General features: G+C 54.9%; 2 protein-coding genes across 6 annotated transcripts in view; one reads left to right on the plus strand and one right to left on the minus strand.

Annotated features, from left to right (window-relative positions):
* IPO13 (importin 13) overlaps window positions 1-14,473 on the plus strand; it is a 31,319-nt gene extending 16,846 nt beyond the window's left edge. For 4 of the 5 annotated variants that reach the window (XM_005521077.2, XM_088060103.1, XM_014250916.2 and 1 more), the window contains 16 exons: window positions 157-323; window positions 683-803; window positions 1,112-1,259; window positions 1,407-1,588; window positions 2,494-2,520; window positions 3,200-3,334; window positions 3,567-3,710; window positions 4,113-4,193; window positions 4,755-4,892; window positions 4,967-5,063; window positions 6,893-6,945; window positions 12,957-13,023; window positions 13,174-13,232; window positions 13,361-13,450; window positions 13,603-13,784; window positions 13,904-14,473. In XM_005521077.2, coding sequence (XP_005521134.1) covers window positions 157-323; window positions 683-803; window positions 1,112-1,259; window positions 1,407-1,588; window positions 2,494-2,520; window positions 3,200-3,334; window positions 3,567-3,710; window positions 4,113-4,193; window positions 4,755-4,892; window positions 4,967-5,063; window positions 6,893-6,945; window positions 12,957-13,023; window positions 13,174-13,232; window positions 13,361-13,450; window positions 13,603-13,784; window positions 13,904-14,003 — 1,791 coding nt within the window. In that variant the 3' untranslated portion in view covers window positions 14,004-14,473. The remainder of the gene's footprint in view (window positions 1-156; window positions 324-682; window positions 804-1,111; window positions 1,260-1,406; window positions 1,589-2,493; window positions 2,521-3,199; window positions 3,335-3,566; window positions 3,711-4,112; window positions 4,194-4,754; window positions 4,893-4,966; window positions 5,064-6,892; window positions 6,946-12,956; window positions 13,024-13,173; window positions 13,233-13,360; window positions 13,451-13,602; window positions 13,785-13,903) is intronic. The other variant, XM_005521078.2, reaches the window with a different exon arrangement.
* A 444-nt stretch (window positions 14,474-14,917) lies between these two features.
* Window positions 14,918-18,723, minus strand: DPH2 (diphthamide biosynthesis 2). The gene is made up of 6 exons (XM_005521079.3): window positions 18,570-18,723; window positions 17,003-17,115; window positions 16,674-16,894; window positions 15,857-16,495; window positions 15,550-15,735; window positions 14,918-15,459 (listed from the first exon to the last, which is right to left on the minus strand). Exons 1-6 carry the CDS (start codon window positions 18,714-18,716, stop codon window positions 15,329-15,331), a joined length of 1,437 nt encoding a protein of 478 aa, XP_005521136.2. The 5' UTR covers window positions 18,717-18,723; the 3' UTR covers window positions 14,918-15,328.
* Window positions 18,724-18,877: the final 154 nt, after the last annotated feature.

Below are 18,877 nucleotides of genomic sequence, written 5' to 3' on the forward strand. Positions count from 1 at the left end.
AGCATCAAGTGGATCTCGGGGAGCTGGAAATGCAGCCTTGTGACAGGTTCCACCAGCCCTGGGAGATGTGCCTGAGTCCCCTATGCAGCAGACATATTAGCTCTATTTTCCTTTCCCTGCAACACCTGATGTATTTATTCCTCTTCCTGCCTCCAGGATGATATCCTTTCCTTTGAGCCAGACAAGCAGGCGGTGTACCAGCAGGTCTACAGGCCTGTCTACTTCCAGCTGGTGGACGTGCTGCTGCACAAAGCCCAGTTCCCCTCTGATGAGGAGTATGGCTTCTGGTCTTCAGATGAGAAGGAGCAGTTTCGGATATACAGGTACAAATGGGAGATTTGGATTTGCTTGTCAGGCAGGTGCTGATGCAGGGGCAGCATTATGCCACCCTGGAGACCGAGTGCTGTATGATGATGCAAGGAGGGACGCAGAGGAGATTCCTTCCATCAAGAGCTGTTTTGGCTGTGGTGATTATGTGAAAATGAGCTGGTTTGGCTCATTTGGCAAAATTTTGGCACAGCACCGGTTACCCTGCCCAAGTGGCCATAGGATCGCTCCATTGATTGGGACAGTGTGCTTGTATGAGCAGTGTCTGTGCTCTGGAGAGAAAGTGATGTGTCCACACATGGAGCTCTCTGCATAGGTTGGGGACAGCCTTTGGAGACACCTGTGTTCTCTGCAGGGTGGATATCTCTGACACGCTGATGTACGTGTATGAGATGCTGGGCGCTGAGCTCCTGAGCAGCCTCTATGACAAACTGGGACGTCTTCTGACCAACACGGAGCAGCCGTCCACGTGGCAGGTGAGCAAGGGGACCCGGGTGCCAGGCTGACAGCTACCAGCCCTCAGGGACCTGTCCTCACCCTCAATGGGGCATTGAAAGCAAAGGGACGTGACAGAGGTGAGGAGCATGAGCACCTTGCCAGCACACAGGCTCTCTGGAGTTTGCTGTGGAGAGGAATGGGTCTTCTGCCTCCCTCTCCTTAGTGCTGCCAAGGGGTCAGCTTCTTCAGCTACTGTGGGGGTGCTGAGCTGGTGCCTGGAGCTGGGGTGGGGTTGGGCATCAGGGGTCAGTGCGTGGCTCTGACAGTGCCTCTCCCACGCTGGCAGCACACGGAGGCCTTGCTCTATGGCTTCCAGTCCATTGCTGAGACCATCGATGTAAACTACTCCGATGTGGTGCCTGGACTGATCGGCCTCATTCCCCGGATCAGCATCAGCAACGTGCAGCTTGCTGACACCGTCATGTTCACTATCGGTGAGTGGGCTGGGCTGGGGAGTGAAAGCCTCTGAGACCACATCTGCCCAGCAATACCAGTGGTGGAAAGCAAAGCTGGGCTCACGGAATGCAGAGAGCAAGAACCTGTGGTGCAGTCCTGCACTCTGATCCCATCTGTGTACGCAGGGTCGCTGTCTGAGTGGCTGGCTGATCACCCTGTCATGATTAACAATGTGTTACCACTGGTGCTGCAAGCCTTGGGCAACCCTGAGCTCTCCATCTCCAGTGTCTCCACCCTGAAAAAGATCTGCCGAGAGTGCAAGTACGACCTGCCACCTTATGCTGCCAACATTGTCGCTGTGTCACAGGTAGGAGCTGGATGCAGGTGAACGTGTGGTGGTGACCTGGGATGTGCTCTGTGCACACCTTTTCCTTTGTAAGGATCAGGACAGGAGGACAAAGGAGCAGCTCAGGGCATCTTGCTTGGTGCAGGAGATTTCTTGCCTGTTTTGTTCATATGCTAGTAAACCCAGGTGGCAGGCCCTGCATCCTGCTGTGAATGCAGAAATGGCAGCGAATGACAGACACAACTGCCAGGGGGTCTACTGGGGTTGCACACGGTTGTCTGTCCTTCCCCCAGGGTTTTGTTTGCCTTGTTGGGAGCAGCAGCCTGCCAGCTGTGCACCTGCCACACTGCTGGTACCGCTGCTGGGCATCTTGGAGGTGTTCAGACCTCTCCTTGGAGACTGAGCTGATCCCTGCAGTGCTGGGGCAGCTTGTCCCATGCTCCTTGACTCAAGATTTGGGGCAGATGGGGCTCAGAGTCCTGAGGCACTAGGAGAAGGGCTGGACTTGGGCATGCTGCCAGGATATATATAGATAGATAGATAGATATATATAGATATATATATATATGGAAGCAGAGTGAGGAAGGGCTCTTGAAAGCATGTCTGCTTTTAGAGCTAGGAAACACTGTCAGTGGAGTAAGAAAACCCTGGCTAAGGTTGACTCCTTGAGCAATCCTGCTGCAGAACTTGTGCAAGCCAGGAGCTCCCCTTGCTGGGTGGCTGAGTGGGCTGGCTCAGGGGACAAGAATTTTAGTTCTTGCCTGCGGCAGGTTGTGGGGAGCACACAATGTTGGTCTGTGCCCACACTCGTGTTAGTTATTTTAACTTCCTGTGTCGATCCTACCTCCTGTTGTCAGTCCTGCTGCCTGGAAGGGCCTTTCTGCAGCACTCACCCTCCTCTTTTCCTCTCCCTTTCCCTTTGACAGGAGGTGTTGATGAAGCAGATTCACAAGGTAAGAGAGGCTGACTCACACCTCTGCTGGTTCTCCTTGCCCCCCATGCCCCCTTAGTCATGCTCAGCTGAAGACACAAAGCTGTCCCCAGAGGAGAGCTCAGCACTGCATCCGTGGTGTGCAGGATCAGGAGAACCTGCTGGCTGCCTCTCACTGCACTGCTGGGCTTCACTTCACCCACACAAGCTGGGGTTGTGCTGGGAGGGTATGTCCCCTAGAGAGGGAGGAGGAGGAGGCTTAATTCTAGCAGTTCCCAGTCTCTCCAGACCCAAGGATACCAAGATGACAGGCATGTTTTCAAGAGGAAAAAGGGAGATAAGTGTAGGAACTGAGTCCCAGCCTTGGCTGTGACTATGACGGGCTGGCTGACACAGGCTTTGCAAAGGATGGTGTGTCAAATTAGGGTGAGTGATGCCAGCATGGAGATCTCTGGACACCAACTGGTCTTTCCTTGGCAGGTGCTGGGAAGAGGCTAGGTGTGCTGAAGCCAGAGCTCCTGTCCCCTGGGAACAGAAACTGTTAGGGAGCTGTTCCCCTCTCCTACAGTGAGATGCACCTAGAGGGACCTGTATAGAGAAGCCCAGGAGCTGCAGCACACCCAACTGGGACCCTGGCAGCTGTCAGAGCATGGGCTGTGGGCCAGGCAATGACCTGCCCTGTTGTGTCTTCTCTGTCCCAGACAAGCCAGTGCATGTGGCTGATGCAGGCTCTTGGTTTCCTGCTTTCTGCACTGCAAGTGGAGGAGATCCTGAAGAACCTGCACTCCCTGATCACCCCCTACATCCAGCAGCTGGAAAAGCTGGCTGATGAAACGGTGAGTGCCTGTGTGCTGCCTCCATCCAGAAGTGGTTTCTCCTGCTGGCTGTAGCCCTGGGGCTGCTGTGCTGAAGCAGCACTCTTAAACCTGGGCTCAAGGGAAAGTGCAGTGCAGGGAACCCCTCTCTGGCACTTTGCCTCTGTCATTCTAGATCCTCAGCATCCCAAAGACATGACTATGGTTGAGTAGTGCAGTCTGTGTCATACTTCGGCTTTATTTTCCCTGGCAGCCCAATCCCTCCAACAGGCTGGCCATCATCCACATCCTGGGCCTGCTTTCCAACCTCTTCACCACCCTAGACATCAGCCACCACGATGACGACCATGAAAGCACCGAGGTCAAAAATCTGCCAGTGCAGCAAGGACCCAACCCAGTGAGTAGAGTGATAGCTCCATGTTCTCTGCCACAGACTGGCCAGAGCCTCACAGCTCACTGCAGGAGAGGGGGGGAGTTAATGGGGAATGCAGCCTGTGCCAGCAAGAGGGTAGTGCTAGTCTATTCCAGCTAAAATTGCTCCTTCAGCTCATCCCACCACTCCTGAGGTGGATAGAGGTGACTTGCCTCTTGGATGCCTCTTGGCTAGGTGCTGCTCTGGAGGATGGTCTGAGTGCTACTTACCAACTGTGAGCTGTGCCAGGCTGCTTCAGAGAAAAGCTGTCCAGCTTTGCAGAGGGGTGGTGCCTGAAGGTTTGAGTCCAGGCCATGTTTAGTCTTGAATCTCCCCCTCCCAGTGCCATGGGGACCAATTGTCTTCAGTGTCTCTCATTCCTTACAGGTGGTGGTGGTTCTGCAGCAAGTCTTCCAGCTCATACAGAAGGTTCTCAGCAAGTGGCTGAATGATGCCCAGGTGGTGGAGGTAACCAGGCTTCACCTGTGTACTGCCTGCAGCTCTGCCTGTCCTTGCTGACCTGAGTGGGGAACAGCAAAGGACAAACTCTGGGTGATGGCCTGTGAGAGGGATGTCTTGCTGGGTTATCTGTACCAGTGCTGCTTGCTGTCACCAGCAACATCAAGTCACTCTTGTCTGTCTTGTTCCTCCATCAGTTCTGCTTCTTTCCAGTAACTGAGGTCCTGCCATGAGCAGGGAGATGAGATCTACCCAATCTGTGTTCCCTAAGAGAACAGCTCTGTTCTGAACTGGACCTTTATCATCTGGTGCTTGTCCAGTTTATTCAGTCCAGTAATGCCCATGTGCAGCGTCCCACCAGCCATTTTTCCCTGGCCCTTGGGGAGCACTCCTGCTGCAGTGGGAATAGTGGTGTTTCCTGGTCACTCTGAGCATCCTGTGCTGCAGAGCGGGTCTGAGCCCTTTGCCTGGCTGGTCCCTGTCCTTGCTGCCAGCTCTTTGCTCCCCTGGAACCCATCCATTAAGCCCTGGGAGATGTGCATTGCTCATGCAGTCCCTCTTTTCCCACAGTCTGTCTGTGCCATATTTGAGAAGTCTGTGAAGACCCTCCTGGATGATTTTGCCCCAATGGTGCCTCAGCTGTGTGAGATGCTGGGGCAGATGTACAGCACCATACCCCAGGTCTCTGCCATTGAACTCACCCGGCAGGTATGGAGCTGTGCTTGGGTGGCTGGGGATGTGCAGGGCCAGCAGAAGCTTCAGTCCTTCTCTCTCTTTTGCAGCTGGTTCACATCTTTTCTTATGAGCCTGCCCACTTTCCTCCCATCAAGGCCCTCTTCTTGCTTGTTACCTCAGTCACACTGACCCTGTTCCAGCAAGGTACGTAGGATTAGCCCATCTTCGCGCTGGGGCTGTTGTCAGGCTTTTGCATGCATGGAGTCTGGAGGCGTCTTACCAGGAATGGCTGTTTTCACTCCTAGCTAAGCTAATTGGGGCCATCTCTGTTTCTTGGATTCATCCCAACCCCTGGAAGGTGGGTACCTTCCCTGCAGGCAACAGAAGCAGGAAATCCCTGGGTGCTCTGTGCCTCTGTACTGTTACAGCAGCCCAGGCTGGATATCAGGTGCAGCAAGGGTCAAACTGGAACTGCAGTCCAGCTTGGCAGGGAGGCTATGCCCACAGGAAGTTCTTGGGGCTTCTCTGGGGACCACTGCTACTTGTAGTGGCCTGAAATCAAGCCCTCATGAGCAGGAGAATGTGTGTGTGAACAGCTGGGAAATTACTTTTTCAGAGTCACTGGTGGCCACTGAGTCCCTGCTGTAATGCTGAGGATGCTGGTGTCCTCCTGCATGGCAGGGGCCCCTCTGTGACTCACTGCACACCCTACAAAAAGCAAATGGAGTTAGAACGGGCTCCTTTGCACCATGGCTCCCCTCAGCATATTGGTGACCTGCCCTGTGACAGAGACAAATGTACATTGGAGCTGCTGGATTTGGTCCTTCAGCATTACCACATGGCCCCCACGGGGTCTTATCCTTTGCTCACAGCTGGGTGTCAGGTAGGGTGATTCTGTCCCCCAGCTCAAGGCTCAGAGCTCTCTAGAGAGGTGGGGGGAGACATGAGGAGCCCTGCTTCATCATCACGCCACGGTCTGAGCAAATCCCATTGTGCTGAGGTGTCAGTGGGGTCAGTGACAAGCAAGCCAGGCTTCCCCGCTCGTGCCGGTGGCGTGTGGATGTGTCTATGCTGGAGCCCTTTTGCCTCGGTGCTGGGGAGCTGGCAATGCCTCCAGGCAGCAACAGGCACGTCTGCAGGAGGAAAAAGGAGGGGACAGAGCCCGAGCTGTGCCAACACATGGATGCGAGCTTTGCTCAGGCAAGCGGCTGTTCAGCTTGGTGTGTGCTCAGGACTGTCCCCTTGGGTGGGGGGCCAGCTCTCTGAGCAGAGCGAGCCCCTTCTGCTGAACCCACGTGTGGCAGGAGAAGGGGGCATGCCTGAGCCTACAAGGGCCAAGAAAAGTGTGCACAGTCAGATGCCAAGGTAGGGTGAGTGGTGCTGGCACAGAGATCTCTGGGCACTGAGCTGCTCTCTCCCATGAGGATGCTGGAGGAGACCTCCAGGAGGGTCCTGGACTCACCGATCTGGAGAGCATCTGGGAATGGGGTGGGAGGGTGTCTGTGCCAGGGTCTCCTGAGCAGCTGATGCTGGTGACAAGCATGTGCACGCCTGAGCCCAGCCAGGCCTGTCAAGCATTTGCTGAGGTGTTGTCGTTCACTTGCAGTTACCTTCCAGGACCAAACAGTGCTCTGAAGACCTGCTCAGTCCCCTCAGTGCAAAAGCTATAATTCTCCTTGTGGAGATGGTGCTCAGCTAGCCCCTGCTCCTCCTTCTCTTCCTCCCCAAGGAAATGAAGATCTCCTCCTTGGCTCTGCAGCACCCAGGTGCTAGCTGGAGACCCTGGGGCTTTAGACCCTTTCCTTTGCAGTTTCTTTCTGTTCTTGGGTTCTCCAAGTTTCATGATTTTTTGTATGTTTTGTTTCTTTAACTTGCTTCAAGCTGCTCATGTTGCCCATCCCCTTCCCCACACACCCCTCCTCCCTTACACTCCTGTTTTCACTTGTAAATTCTTTCTGTATCACATAACTATATGATGTTGAGTTGCTGTTTGTATGATTTTTCTCTTAAGTTACATCTTTATTATATTTTAGGGCCCAGGGATCATCCTGATATTGTTGATTCATTTATGCAACTCCTGGCACAGGTGTGTTTTAGTTTCTTATTCATTCACTTTCTGTTCTCTCTCTTTCTCTTTTTAATTCAATTTAAACCTATTTTTAGCTTTCTGTTGACAACGTTTTTTTTTCCTTTTAGTTGAATATCGAGTTTCTCCATCTGTTTCCGTGGAAGTTGAAAACAAAACATTCTCCTTTAGTTCTGGGTTCACACCATCCCCAGGGCAGTGCCCTCCTTTGCAGGGCAGCTCCAGCTCCCACCCCCTTGCTGGGCTGAAGCTGGCATGGGGTGCTTGGTGCTGCTGCTGCTGCAGTCACCCTTGGGTGACAGACAAATTAGAGCATTAAGCGGACGTTTTCCAACCCATTTACCTAACCTCTGATGGGTCCTCTGGAGTGGGGACAGGCTGAGCTGGCTGCCCTGCCCAGGTGCTAACAGGAGGAAGCCCCTGCCCTCAGGAGCAGGCAGCTGCCAGGGTTTGGCTCTGAGCAATGTGTTTGTGATGGCATCTGGATCTGGCAAGAGCCACATTGCCCCCTGCCCCAGCAGCCTCTCCGGGTGGTGGCAGTTCCTGTGCAGGAGCTGCTGGCTCAGCGGCGCACGGGGACAGTTTGCATTGACATGGCAGGGGCCGCGGGCTGGCCCATGGGCTGGCACTTGTGTCACTGCTGGCAGTGGGCAGGCAGGGCCAGTGCTATGCTGTGTGTGTATATACTCCTGCCCAGTGTGCTCCTCAGCTCCCCGTGGCCCTGATGTCCTTCATGTACGCAGTGTCCCTGTCAGAGACGTGACACCTGCCCACCTACCCACAGGGTGGGTCTGTGGTGAGGAGGGGCCTGGCAGAGTTGCTTTCTGCTCTATCTGTAATGGTGAGGCCTCTAACCACACGTGCTGGACCAGTGCTGTGCAGGAACACTCACCCAAGCTCCTCCCAGAGCTGTGGCTATCCTACCCTTGCTGACAGCCCTGGGAGGGTGCCTGGCACGTCCTGGTACTATCAGACCCCTCTGATCCTTCCATGGGTCTTGAGGGTTGGAGTGGGCAAGAGGGCTGCACCTGACCTCCCCCAGGCAGGGTCTTCTCCTCACAGTTCTGACCTTGATGCCCAGAGCCTGCTGAGACTCATTGCATCACAGAGCCATATTGCACTCTTTTCTTCCCTGCTTTTCATCTTGAAAGATGTAACATAAGGCTATCAGACTTCTGCTCTGCTTTTGGTTTTGGAAGCTGTGACCTCTTAACAAGGGTTTTGAACATGATGGGAGGGTGGTAAATGGGGTCTGTGCATGAGGTTCTTGGTGGTGTCCTCACTGCTAGCAGGACCTCCATTTGAACACTGTGCCTAGTTTGGGGCAGAACATTTCTGTAGATTTATATCAGAGACCACAGAGAAAAGCATCTGGGAAGATGGCCACCTTGTACACATGGTGGGGAGGAAAAGCTGATGGGAGCGTGCGGAGCTGCATGAGGCTTGGAATGTGTAAAAGGTAATGTGCCAGTTGTAGGTAAAAAACCCTTTTCTATTCTCCTTGAGTGGGACGATCAGTAATGGGAGGAAATCATGGTAAAGGATCCAGGTCTGGCAGGAGCAAGTCTTCCTAAGAGGGCAGGGAAGCACTGAAAGATCACATGGGGAGCTGTTGTTGCAAGGAGTTCTTCAAAGGACCCAAAAGCCCACTGTTCTTGGAGAGCAGGTAAAAGTGATCCTGCCAGGGTGTAAGGCATTAGGTGACTCTGAAAGACTCTCCCAAGGCTACTTGTTATTTCTTTGGAAAATACTGAATTTCTCTCTGTCTTGAAATTCTCCTCTGTGTCTGGACACAGAATATTTGTGCTTTCTTGGAGAGAAAAGTGCAACCATGCTGCACTTCATGGGGTGTACTGTGAGACCAAACACTGCCCATCCAGGGTGCTGGGAATCTGTTATACACTGTCCTTCTGGGCAGGATCTGCAGGCGGTGCTGGGGCAATGTGCTGGCAGCTGGTCCTGTCTCGTGTGTGGATCTCCAGATACTCTCCAGAGGAACTCCTGCAGGAGCAGCTCAGAGGCTCCAACCTCAGTGTCTTCTCCATCTTGGACCATTGTGAGACAGTGCTTCTAGCCTGACACCACCCACTCAACACCTGTTGTTTTCCCAGGCTTTGTATTCCTGAAACCCCATGGATACCAAAGGATCCCATGTCTGTCTTCTCTCTTCACGCATAGAACTCAAGGTTTCCTCTTCCTTGGCCTGACCCTTCTCACAGACTGATGATCTAGTGAGGTGCTTTAAAATCCATCAAGAACTGGCCTTAACATCCCTGATTGACTCCTTGCTCTCAGGACTTTGAGGGCTGTCTGATGGGAGAGATGGGTCCAGCCTGTCCTCTTCCAGAGGACCATACTCTGTGGTGATGCTGTTGAGGATTTTTAGATTAGAGGGTTAAACTCAAGAGGGAACTGCAGATCTCTTCAGACCAGATTTTTGTATGGTGAGAGCTGTATTTTCACTCACCCTGCTCTGCCTGCAGGCCCCTTGGCAAAGTAATGCATATTCCAGAGCAGCAGTGAATTTGGACACAAGAGTGTGTCAAGGTGGAAACTTTCCCACTTCCCTGACCATCTGTTTTTGTGGTTGATCACCTTGGTGGAAATATCGTCTTCCCTGTTTCAAATTTGTCTGGTTCCTCCTTGCAGGCACTGTTTCTTGCTAGCAAGTACTGTCCTACCTTCTGATAACTCCATAGAAGCTCATGAGGCCTGCATCTCTGTCACCAGTACACAGGGAACCATCTCTCTCTGGATTCCAGCTGACTTTATCTTTGGGCTTGGTTGCAGCTCATGGAACTGCCCCATTGTTGCAGCTGATCCTTTTGCCACAGTGTTAATTGGCAATCCACTCTTGATGATGGCTGGATTATCATGGGAGCTGCTGGCTTAAACCAAATTACAAAGTTATCACAGTACTCAAAGCTACGGATAAAATAACCAGTGTGCCATAAGGCTGCACAGAGCAGTGCCAGCATCCTGTTCTCAGCTGCTCCCTCCTTCCTCTGCTGCATGCTGGGATTGGTGCAGAGCATTGCTGCTGCAGTGCCCAAGGCAAGCATCCCACCTGGAGGGTGTGGGCTCAGTTCCACCCATGTAGCTGGAGTGCCTCTGCCCAGGACCACATGGCCATGGTGGCTGGGACTTGCACCCAGATCTGCATTAGCAAAACCAGGCAGGTTCTGAAGTTGGGGAACCAGTTGGTATCATGTGTGCTCCTGGTTGCAGGTAGGATTTTGGGACTCTCCAGCCTGCCTTTCCACCTCATTCACCCCAACCCCGGCAGGGCTTCTCACTTGCACAGACCATGGGAGCATTTTTGTGACATCCCCTGACAGATCCTTGGGGCTGTCTGCCTGCCAGGGCTTCACCAGGTAGAAGATGCAGGGTTGACCTCCTGTGATGGCAGAGACAGTGCTTGGCCAAGCACAGCCAGCTTCATGCCCACCTCCCTTCATGGTCTGGTCCAGGCTGCATGTGGCAGTTGTTGAGCTCTGCCTCACCTGCTCCAGCCAGACTCAGAGAACCCCATGGAGGACATGTGTTCAGCATCCCCTCACTGAGGCTCACCGCTCCTGCCTGGCCAGCCTTATGTGCCCTTTTCAAAGGAGGAGGCTCTGCTGTGCCAGTTGTGGGGTTTAGGAAGAGATTGGGTATTGGATACTAAGGCTGTGTGTTCTGGAGAACTGCAAGAACTGGCGGTGCAGTCCCCACTGTTCTCCATCTGCTGGAAGAGTTCCATGCCTGTCTGCCTACGAAGAAATGGGCACAGAAGAGCCTGCTCTGAAGAGCTTCTCTGATGGTGTCTGAGCTGCTGTGGAGAAGAACCCAGTGTTCCCTCTTCTTGGAGAGCGAGTGCTTCTCTCTGCAGTGGCTGCTCATGCAGAGGATGGGAGGGGGGGACATTTGAAAACATTTAAAGACCTGCCCCCATTTGATCAGAGGTGCTCTGGCAGGAGACAGGGAAGGTGGTCTGGCAAGAAGAGGTCCTAGAGCTGGATCAGGGTTCCTGGTGCTAGGAAAGAGTAGCTGAACATATCTGGTGTTGGGAAAGAGTAGCTAAACCTACCCGGTGCTGCTTTCTTATGGGAGAAGCTCCACAGGGCCCATTTTGTGGGGGTAAAAAGCATCTCTCTACATTAGACATGTGCATATGTGCCTTGGTCTGCATTGGGCTTGCACTCTGCAAAGTGTGCTATGGGAAGGAGCTGTCCCAATAGTGGCATGCTTTTCCCCATGGCACTGATGGAGCGAGGAGCAGATGCTGCAGTGAATCTGCAAGAGAACTTGGGGGGCTCAGCCTGCAGCAGGTCTGGTTGGGCTGGGAGAAGCACCCTGCAGGTAGGTGGGAAGACTTGTGCCAAATGGAATACTTGTAGCATGCAGGACTTGGATTAAAACCCGTGGATGGGCAGGGTAGAGGAACTTGCAGCTGGGTGGTTATCACGGGAGCCAGCTGCCCTTGAGCAGCATGCTGCTGGGGAAAAGGCTCAGTCCCTGCTCTGGAGCTCACAGTAGAGCCCCAGCAGGGGTAGTCTTCCAGGGCTAAAACTATAACATCTCTTGCAAGCGTTTGTCCTGTATGGGGCCAGCTGAACAGCAGCAGCCTCCATGAGTGGGTATGTTGATAAACCATTGCTCAGCCAGCAGTTCACCTTCTGCTACTGGTGCCAGTGCCTCAGGAGTGGTGGTGCACAGCCTGTATATACACACACAAGTATAATGTGGCCCCTGATTGCCCCATGAAGTTCTCTGCTTATATCTAGTAGGGAGCAGGTCCCTGTAATTGTGCCATCTCCACCTGATACAACGATGCCTTCGGTGCCCAAAACTGAATCCTCTTTTGCAGTGTGTGATAGAAAAGGTCAGAAAGGAGATGGGGTAACTCTACTCAGTTTCTTGTTTTCCAGCATCTGCACTAGGCAGATGGCTCTGGACTTTCCCTGGAGAAGATGGGGTGGGAATTAAGTCTGTTTTGCACCAGGTAGAGACCACAGGGGCAGATGGCCGTGTGTCCTGGGGGCTGTTGATGGAGAGCTGTCCCTGCTTTTATCCCTGGGAGAAGGCTCAGAGGGCAGCAGTGGCTCCACACTGAGTTCAGCCCAAGGGCTGCCTGCCCTGGTATGCTGCTCTCTGAGCTCCAGGGACACAGCAGGGCTGCTCCAGTGCCATGGCTGATGTCCCTGGTGTTGTGGTGACAGCAGAGCAGGAGGAATGGCTGCCATTCCCAGTGCTTTTCTGCAGCAGTGGGTATGGTGCTCAGGGTATGGATGTGGCTGCCTAATATAGCAGGGCTCACTGAGGCAGGTCAGAAACCCTTCCCATTGAGTGGAGGGTGCAGGCTGAAACATTTCCACCCAGTAACTGCTCAGTGCCAGCACCAGGGGGACTAAGTCATTGCACAAGGTACCACAGCTCAGGGTGTCGCCAGCAGCAGTGCCTGACCTGCACAGAAGCTGGTGGAATCACTGTGTGGAATTAAAAACTCCCAGGCTTTCTTGATCTCAGACTTGCTGCTCAGGAACTGCCAAGAAATGTTGGCATCTCATTGTCACAGATGACAATGCAGTCTGGGGCTACTGCTTGAAAGAGTTGCTGTGACCCCAGGGATGCCAGCATCTTCAGGAGAGGAGCAAAGTACACAGGTGGCTGGTCTCTGCTGAGCCCTGCATGGCTGCCCTTGTCCTGGGAGCGGTGCTGCTGCCTGATCTGCTCTGATGGGACAGGAGCCCTCTGTGTCTGAGTGTTTGCACACCACTGTGGCACCTATCCTCAGGTCCTGGGGTCAGTGGATCCTGGGCATAGCAAACTGCCTGGCTGTTTGAATGATATTCATGGGGAGGGGTAAAGTGATGGTTTCCTGCTGTACTGTGTGAATCTGCCCTTTCCTGGGGGTGTGCTCAGGTAAGTGTGTGTCCAGGCAGAGGCTGTCTGGGGCATCGGGTTCCTTGGAGGCTTCCTGGCTGCCTCTGCAGCGCTGGGTTCATGCTGCCTGTCTGTGTGCCTTGCAGGCTCTGAAAAGGAAGCCGGATCTCTTCCTGTGTAGCAACCTGGATGTCAAAGCAGTGTTTCAGTGTGGTGAGTACCATGGGCATGGGCACTCTGAGAAGCCAGCTTGCTCCACCTGTAGAGCTGGGTGCAAAACAACCAAGGGCTAGGGACCACAGGGCTGATTTGGGATTGCCAGGGGGTTTTCTGGCTGCTAACCTGAGTGATTTTTACCTGCAGGTGTCCTTTCACTCAAGTTTCCCGAGGCCCTAACAGTCAAAGCATCCTGTGGCTTTTTTGTGAGTATGATGCCATCGTGGCATCTCCTCTCAGAGCTGGGAAGGCAGGAGTGGGGCTGAGGTTGGGCACAGGTGCTGGAGAGTGGAGCCTGTGCTGGCACTGAGCGAGCTTGGCCTCTGTGTTGCAGACAGAGCTGCTGCCCCGCTGTGGAGAGATCGCCCCGGTGGGACAGGTCGTGCATGAGAATGGCAAAGCGCTGCTGCAGGCAGTGCTGGAGGTGAGAGACGCCAGACCACGGGCTCCCCAGGCAGCACTGGGCTCTGTTCCTGAGCAGCATCCCTATGGAACCAGGGGCAGAGAGCCCAGCAGCATGGGTGGGAGCAGGGGGAGCGACAACGTGGGCTCAGCATGTTGTTTGCTCGGTGGTAGGGCATCGGTGGCCAGGCTTCCCGCAGCCTCATGGATCACTTCGCAGAAATCCTCTTTGCCTTGAACAAGCACTGCTTCAGCCTCCTGAGTGTCTGGATCAAGGAGGCCATGCAGCAGGATGGCTTCCCCTCGGCCCGAGTAACTCCAGAGCAGAAGGAAAACTTCAGCCAGCAGATCCTCAGGTTTGTGTGCCACTTGCCCTGGCAGCTGTGCAACACATTTCCCACAGGAATGACCCCACCCCCCTGCATGGCCCAGTGCAGCCCTCCTACTTCATATTTGTCCCCTCCCTCTGTCTTAGCAGAGAGCGTGTGAACAAGCGGCGAGTGAAGGAGATGGTGAAGGAGTTCACCTTGTTGTGCCGAGGGCTGCATGGTACAGAATACACAGCAGACTACTGAGCACCTGGCCAGGACCGCGGACGATTTGCCTGGACCAGCTCTTCCCCACAAGGAAAAGCCCCCCCCCATCCTCCCTGCCCTGCTGCAGTACAGCTCATAGAATAACCCTCCACCTAGAATTAACCCACTCGGGACGCTCCTCAGCTAGATTTGGTGGCCGCATCTCGGTGTCAGCATCTTTGTTTCCCCCAGCATGCTCCCTCCTCGCAGGGAACAGGAGTGCTGGCTGCAGGAGGCGGTGGCAGGGCAGGGGAAGCCTGGGCAGAACTGCCCCAGCACGGGCTGCCCCATGCCCGGGCTACCAGCCCCTCCCCAGCCCTTCCCCGTGGGTGCCCGTGCCCCACGGTGGGGAGGCCACCCTGTGCCTGCAGCAGTGGCTGGCTGGGCAGGGGGAATTTGCCCCCTGCTCATTTGTATGTGTGGTTGGGAGGGGGGAGGCCCTGCACCTAATTATATTAAGAATATTTCTATGTTGTGGCTGTCATTATTGCAGTGCCCAGACTTTGCCTGCCTCTTCCCTCTGGGGAAGAACCAGGTGGAGGGGGTTAAATCAAGGTTGGGATGCCTCAGTGTCTCCCCAGCTTTGGGAGGGATGGCAAAAAACAGTCTGTCCTGCTTGCCCAGCATGGAACATAAACAGTCCTGCCTCACAGGAGAGGGGCTCCACCCCTGCCAAACACAGGGTCCTTCCTGCAGCACCCCATTCCCATTCATAAGAATAGCTGAGGGGCTTGTTTGTGCTCAGAGTCCCCCTGCCTTTGCCTTAGTACCCCAGCCCAACCTGTGTTTTCACTGTCGGAGGTCCTAGTTCTGGTTTTCTGTTCCCTCTGGCTGGTCTGAGCTGACAGATTTTGCGCCGCAGGTGGGCACCATGGTAGGTTTTTTTCACTTTGGGACAGCTGGTATCACCCATCTGCACTCTTCAGCCCATGTTTTATTCTAAAAAACATTTCATTCACAAATCCTCTTCAGCTTTAGTTAGCAGCAGTAGTCCACAAAAGCCTCAAGTCTCAGCACTGTCAGCTCCTGCAAAGTTGTGACCTTTCCACGTAGGGACAAAGCTGCCCTGGATGAACGAGCCCTCCAAGACTGGGTCTGGGCCAAGTGGCCATCTCTCCTGGCCCTGCTGCTGCCCTGGCCATGAGCCTCAGGGTGCCACAGGCATTCCTGAACACACGTGCAACTCCTGCTGTCCCACTGCAGTATTACTGACCCAAGGCCGCATCCAGCAAGGTGCCAGCTGGCAGCAGGTCCAGCACCCAGTGGGAGGCAATGTCTGGGCCCCCACATGGCCCTGCTCCTGGTTGGGTGCCAATGCTGCTGAATCAGGGTTGCTCACACCCTTCATCCTCATAGGCAATGGCAATCCCTCGTCGGCCCTGCACAGCCTTGGAGACAGGGGTCTGTCCCAGCTGCTGCTCCAGACCCTGCCAGCTGCGGGACTCCAGGAAGGAGGCTGGGAGGAGAAAGGGAATTGTTACCGAGAGCAGGAATGTGGCACTGCCCCTCCACCAGGGCTCAGCCCCACCATGAAACCAACACAAACCTGCAGGGCTGATCTCTGCAAGAGCCCGTGTCTGGTCCCTGCAGGCCAGGGCAGTGCTGGGGGGCAGCTGAGAGGTCATGGGGTCACAGAGGCAGGTAGCACGCATCTTCCCTGTGATCAGCGAAACATCAGGAACAGCCTCCACTGTGGGAACAGCCGGTGGGAGCTCAACATGTGCACAGGCACCTGCCAGGGAACGGTAATGTTAGCCTGGTCCATCTATCCTGGAGCAACCACAGCTTACAGGCAGGGCACCTGGGCAGAATATGCCCTGGGAGGCTGATGGGTAGCTGTCTCTAGCTATTACCTGGCAGCAGGTCTCGGAAGTCTGTGAGGTAGTTTCCCGTCCACTCACGGGCTGGGTTGCAGGCCAGCTCCAGCTCATAGGGGGTCACAACAGGTCTGTAGAAGTCACTGGAGTCCAGGAGGGAATTCTGAGCACAGGCCACCAGGACAAAGATGTCCACCTCCAGGAAGTTGGCCAGCTTGGCGGGGTTTGGCTTCCCCACGGCCAGCGTGTAGCTGCGCTTGCCGGCCCGGTGCAGCAGCTCCCGGAGGTGCTGCAGCACGGTCAGGTAGCCCGCCACGCCGAGGGTGCCCACCAGGATGCCCACCACACTGGCATCCCGGGCCCGCTCCACCAGGTACAGGCGGCGCATCAGGGCCCGGTTGACATTGAGGGTCTCGCGGCGGCCGCAGCCGGTGATAGGGTTGAAGGAGCTGAAAGGGCAGCAGTTCCAGGTCAGCATGAAGCTAGTGAGGGCAAGGCCCTCAGCTCCCACATAGAACATGGCATAATCCTGCAGCCCTCCTGCAGCCTCCACCAAGAACTGGCGACCAAACTTCCGCTCCTCCCCAGGCACTGTGGGGCCAGGAGGGTCTCCACACACCAGCCTGGAGAAGATGATATTGGGGTACTCGGGGCACAGTTGCTGCTCCAGCTCACCTGAAGAAAGAGGAGTGAGAATAAAACTTGGCCATAGTCCTGATGTGACTAGGGCAGGGAGAAGACAGAAATCAAAGCTGCCCGTGTCTGAGTTATGAATGCCTGCTTGGTCTGACCCTGGCAGCTCTGCAGAGCTCAGAGCAGTACCAGAGCCCCCTCCCTGCCCCAGAGCACTCACCCATCGCATGGGCATAGACCACATCACTCAGCACCACCACACAGCTCTGCTGCTCGGGGTAGAGCTCCCGGAACACCTCTGTGCAGCGCCCGACATCCAGGGGCTGCTGCCCGAAGATGTGCAGCACCGGGAGCTTTCTGCAGGGGCTGAGGCAGGCTGGGCCGTAGTGCAGCACTGCCTCGGCACCCACGTGCTCGGCAGCCACTTCATCCACGCAGCAGCTGTGAGGAGAACCCGGTGTCAGACAGGCTCTGCAGCACAGAACTCTCCCTCCGCAGCATTCCTGCCCGCAGGGGAGCCCAGGACACCCTCCTCAGCCCCACACAGACCTGCCGTACGTGGTGTCTCCTAACACGTACATCTCGGCCCCGGTTGCTGCCTCCATGCGGCCTGCCACCTCCACTGCGTCTGCCAGGAGCTCGTCAGGGAACTGCAGGGCAACCTGGCGGGAACAAGGGGTGAGGCAGACAGGGAATGAGGCACTGGGGAGGGTGAGATGGAGAGACAGAAGGGATAAAATGGATAGAATATATCCTCAGCAAGTTTGCTGATATGAAACTGGGGGAGTGGCTGATATACCTGAAGGCTGTGCCATTCAGCAGGACCTTGATAGGCTGGAGAATTAAGCAGAGAGAAACCTAATGAGGGTCAACTAGGGCAAGTGTAGGGTACTACACCAGGAGAGGAATAACTCCAACTATCAGCACAGGCTGGGGGCTGACCTCCTAAGGAGCAGTTCCGCAGATAAGGACCTGGATCTTGGTGGGTGACAAGCTGACCATGAATTGACAGGGCCCTTACAGCCAGGAGGGCCAATGGGATCCTGGAGTGCATTGGGAAGAGTGTGGCCAGCAGGTTGAGAGTGACGATCCTGCCCTTCTACCTGCCCCAGGTGAGGCACATCAGGAGTACTGTCTCCAGTTCTGGGCTCCTCAGGATAACAAAGACAAGGAGCTGCTGGAGAAGGTCCAGCAGAGGCCACAAAGATGATGAGGGGTCTGGAGCATCTCTCTTGTGAGGAGAGTCTGTGGGAGCTGGGCCCATTTAGTCCGAACAAGAGAAGACTGAGAGGAGATCTGTTGTGGTTTAGAAATAGTACTCCCCAATTCAGTGCTCCCAGTAAGCCTCTCCAAACCAGACTGCCACTCACTTGCTCCCCCCTCCCTTTCCTCCTGCTGCGAGATGGAGTGGAGATTTAGAGGCACAAAGGGTAAAGATCACAGGTCAAGATCAGACCAATTTACTGGAAACAAATTAAATAAGAAAACCAATGGTAACAGCAACACTATTAATAACAATGTACAAGAGACAAATGATTCACACCTGAGTGCTCAATGCAGGGTTCTGACAATATCTGACTGTACCACACTACGGGACCTGGAAAGGACCCCTTCCCTGTCCCCAGAAAACGACGGGGAGCTGGCACAGAGTAACCTCTGGGTCGTAGCCATGCCCCCTCCTGGCTATTGCAAAAATTAACCCTGTCCTTCCTGGAACGAGGACATCATTAGGATTTCATTAATGCATATAAATATCTCAAAGGTGGGTGCCAAGAGGACAGTGCCGGACTCTCTTCAGTGGAGCCCAGCAACAGGTGAGAGAAAGAAGCAATGGCCATAAACTAAGACAAAAACAGTTTCATGTTAAAATGAGGAAGGACTTCTTTACACCGAGGGTGGCAGAGCACTGGAACAGGTGCCCAGGGAAGTCGTGGAATCTCCATCATTGGAGACATTCCAAACCCACCCGGGCGCGTTGCTGTACAACCTGCTCTGGTGACCCTGCCTTGGCAAAGGAGTTGGACTGGATGATCTCCAGAGGTCCCTTCCAAGGCTAACAATTCTGTGAGGTACTGGGAGGGCAGCCCCGGCCGGCCCCATCATCGGTCCCACTCACCTTGCGGAACCCGCCATCCCGTACGAAGGCGGCGGCCCGGCCCATCTCGTAGAAGCCGTCGAGGTCGCTCCGCGGTGCCGCCGCCACGGCCGAGCGCAGCTCCCGCCGCAGCGCAGCCTCCCCATCGCTGCTGAAGGCCGCGGCCATGGCGGCACGCGGGACCCTGCGCTCGCTTCTGGGCTGCGGCGCTGTGCTGGCCAATGGAAGCTCGGCTCTGCCTTCCCCGCCCCGGAAGCCCCGCCCACAACGGGGTGGAGAGGGGACGGCAGCCAATGGAAATACGCGCTGGTCGCGATGCATTATGGTGT

The sequence above is a fragment of the Pseudopodoces humilis genome, chromosome 10, assembly GCF_049639895.1.
Source record: "Pseudopodoces humilis isolate 2021_Gansu_Grassland_sample_001 chromosome 10, ASM4963989v1, whole genome shotgun sequence".
NCBI lineage: Eukaryota > Metazoa > Chordata > Aves > Passeriformes > Paridae > Pseudopodoces > Pseudopodoces humilis.

What these genes read in the sequence shown, in the direction of transcription:
- DPH2 (XM_005521079.3), bottom strand. Translation starts at nt 18,716, where the DNA reads ATGGCCGCGGCCTTCAGCAGCGATGGGGAGGCTGCGCTGCGGCGGGAG. An exon ending in GGTCTATGCCCATGCGATGG is followed by an intron (nt 16,496 to 16,673) that starts GTGAGTGCTCTG and finishes CTCTTTCTTCAG; the next exon opens with GTGAGCTGGAGCAGCAACTG. An exon ending in CTTCCGAGACCTGCTGCCAG is followed by an intron (nt 15,736 to 15,856) that starts GTAATAGCTAGA and finishes GTTCCCTGGCAG; the next exon opens with GTGCCTGTGCACATGTTGAG.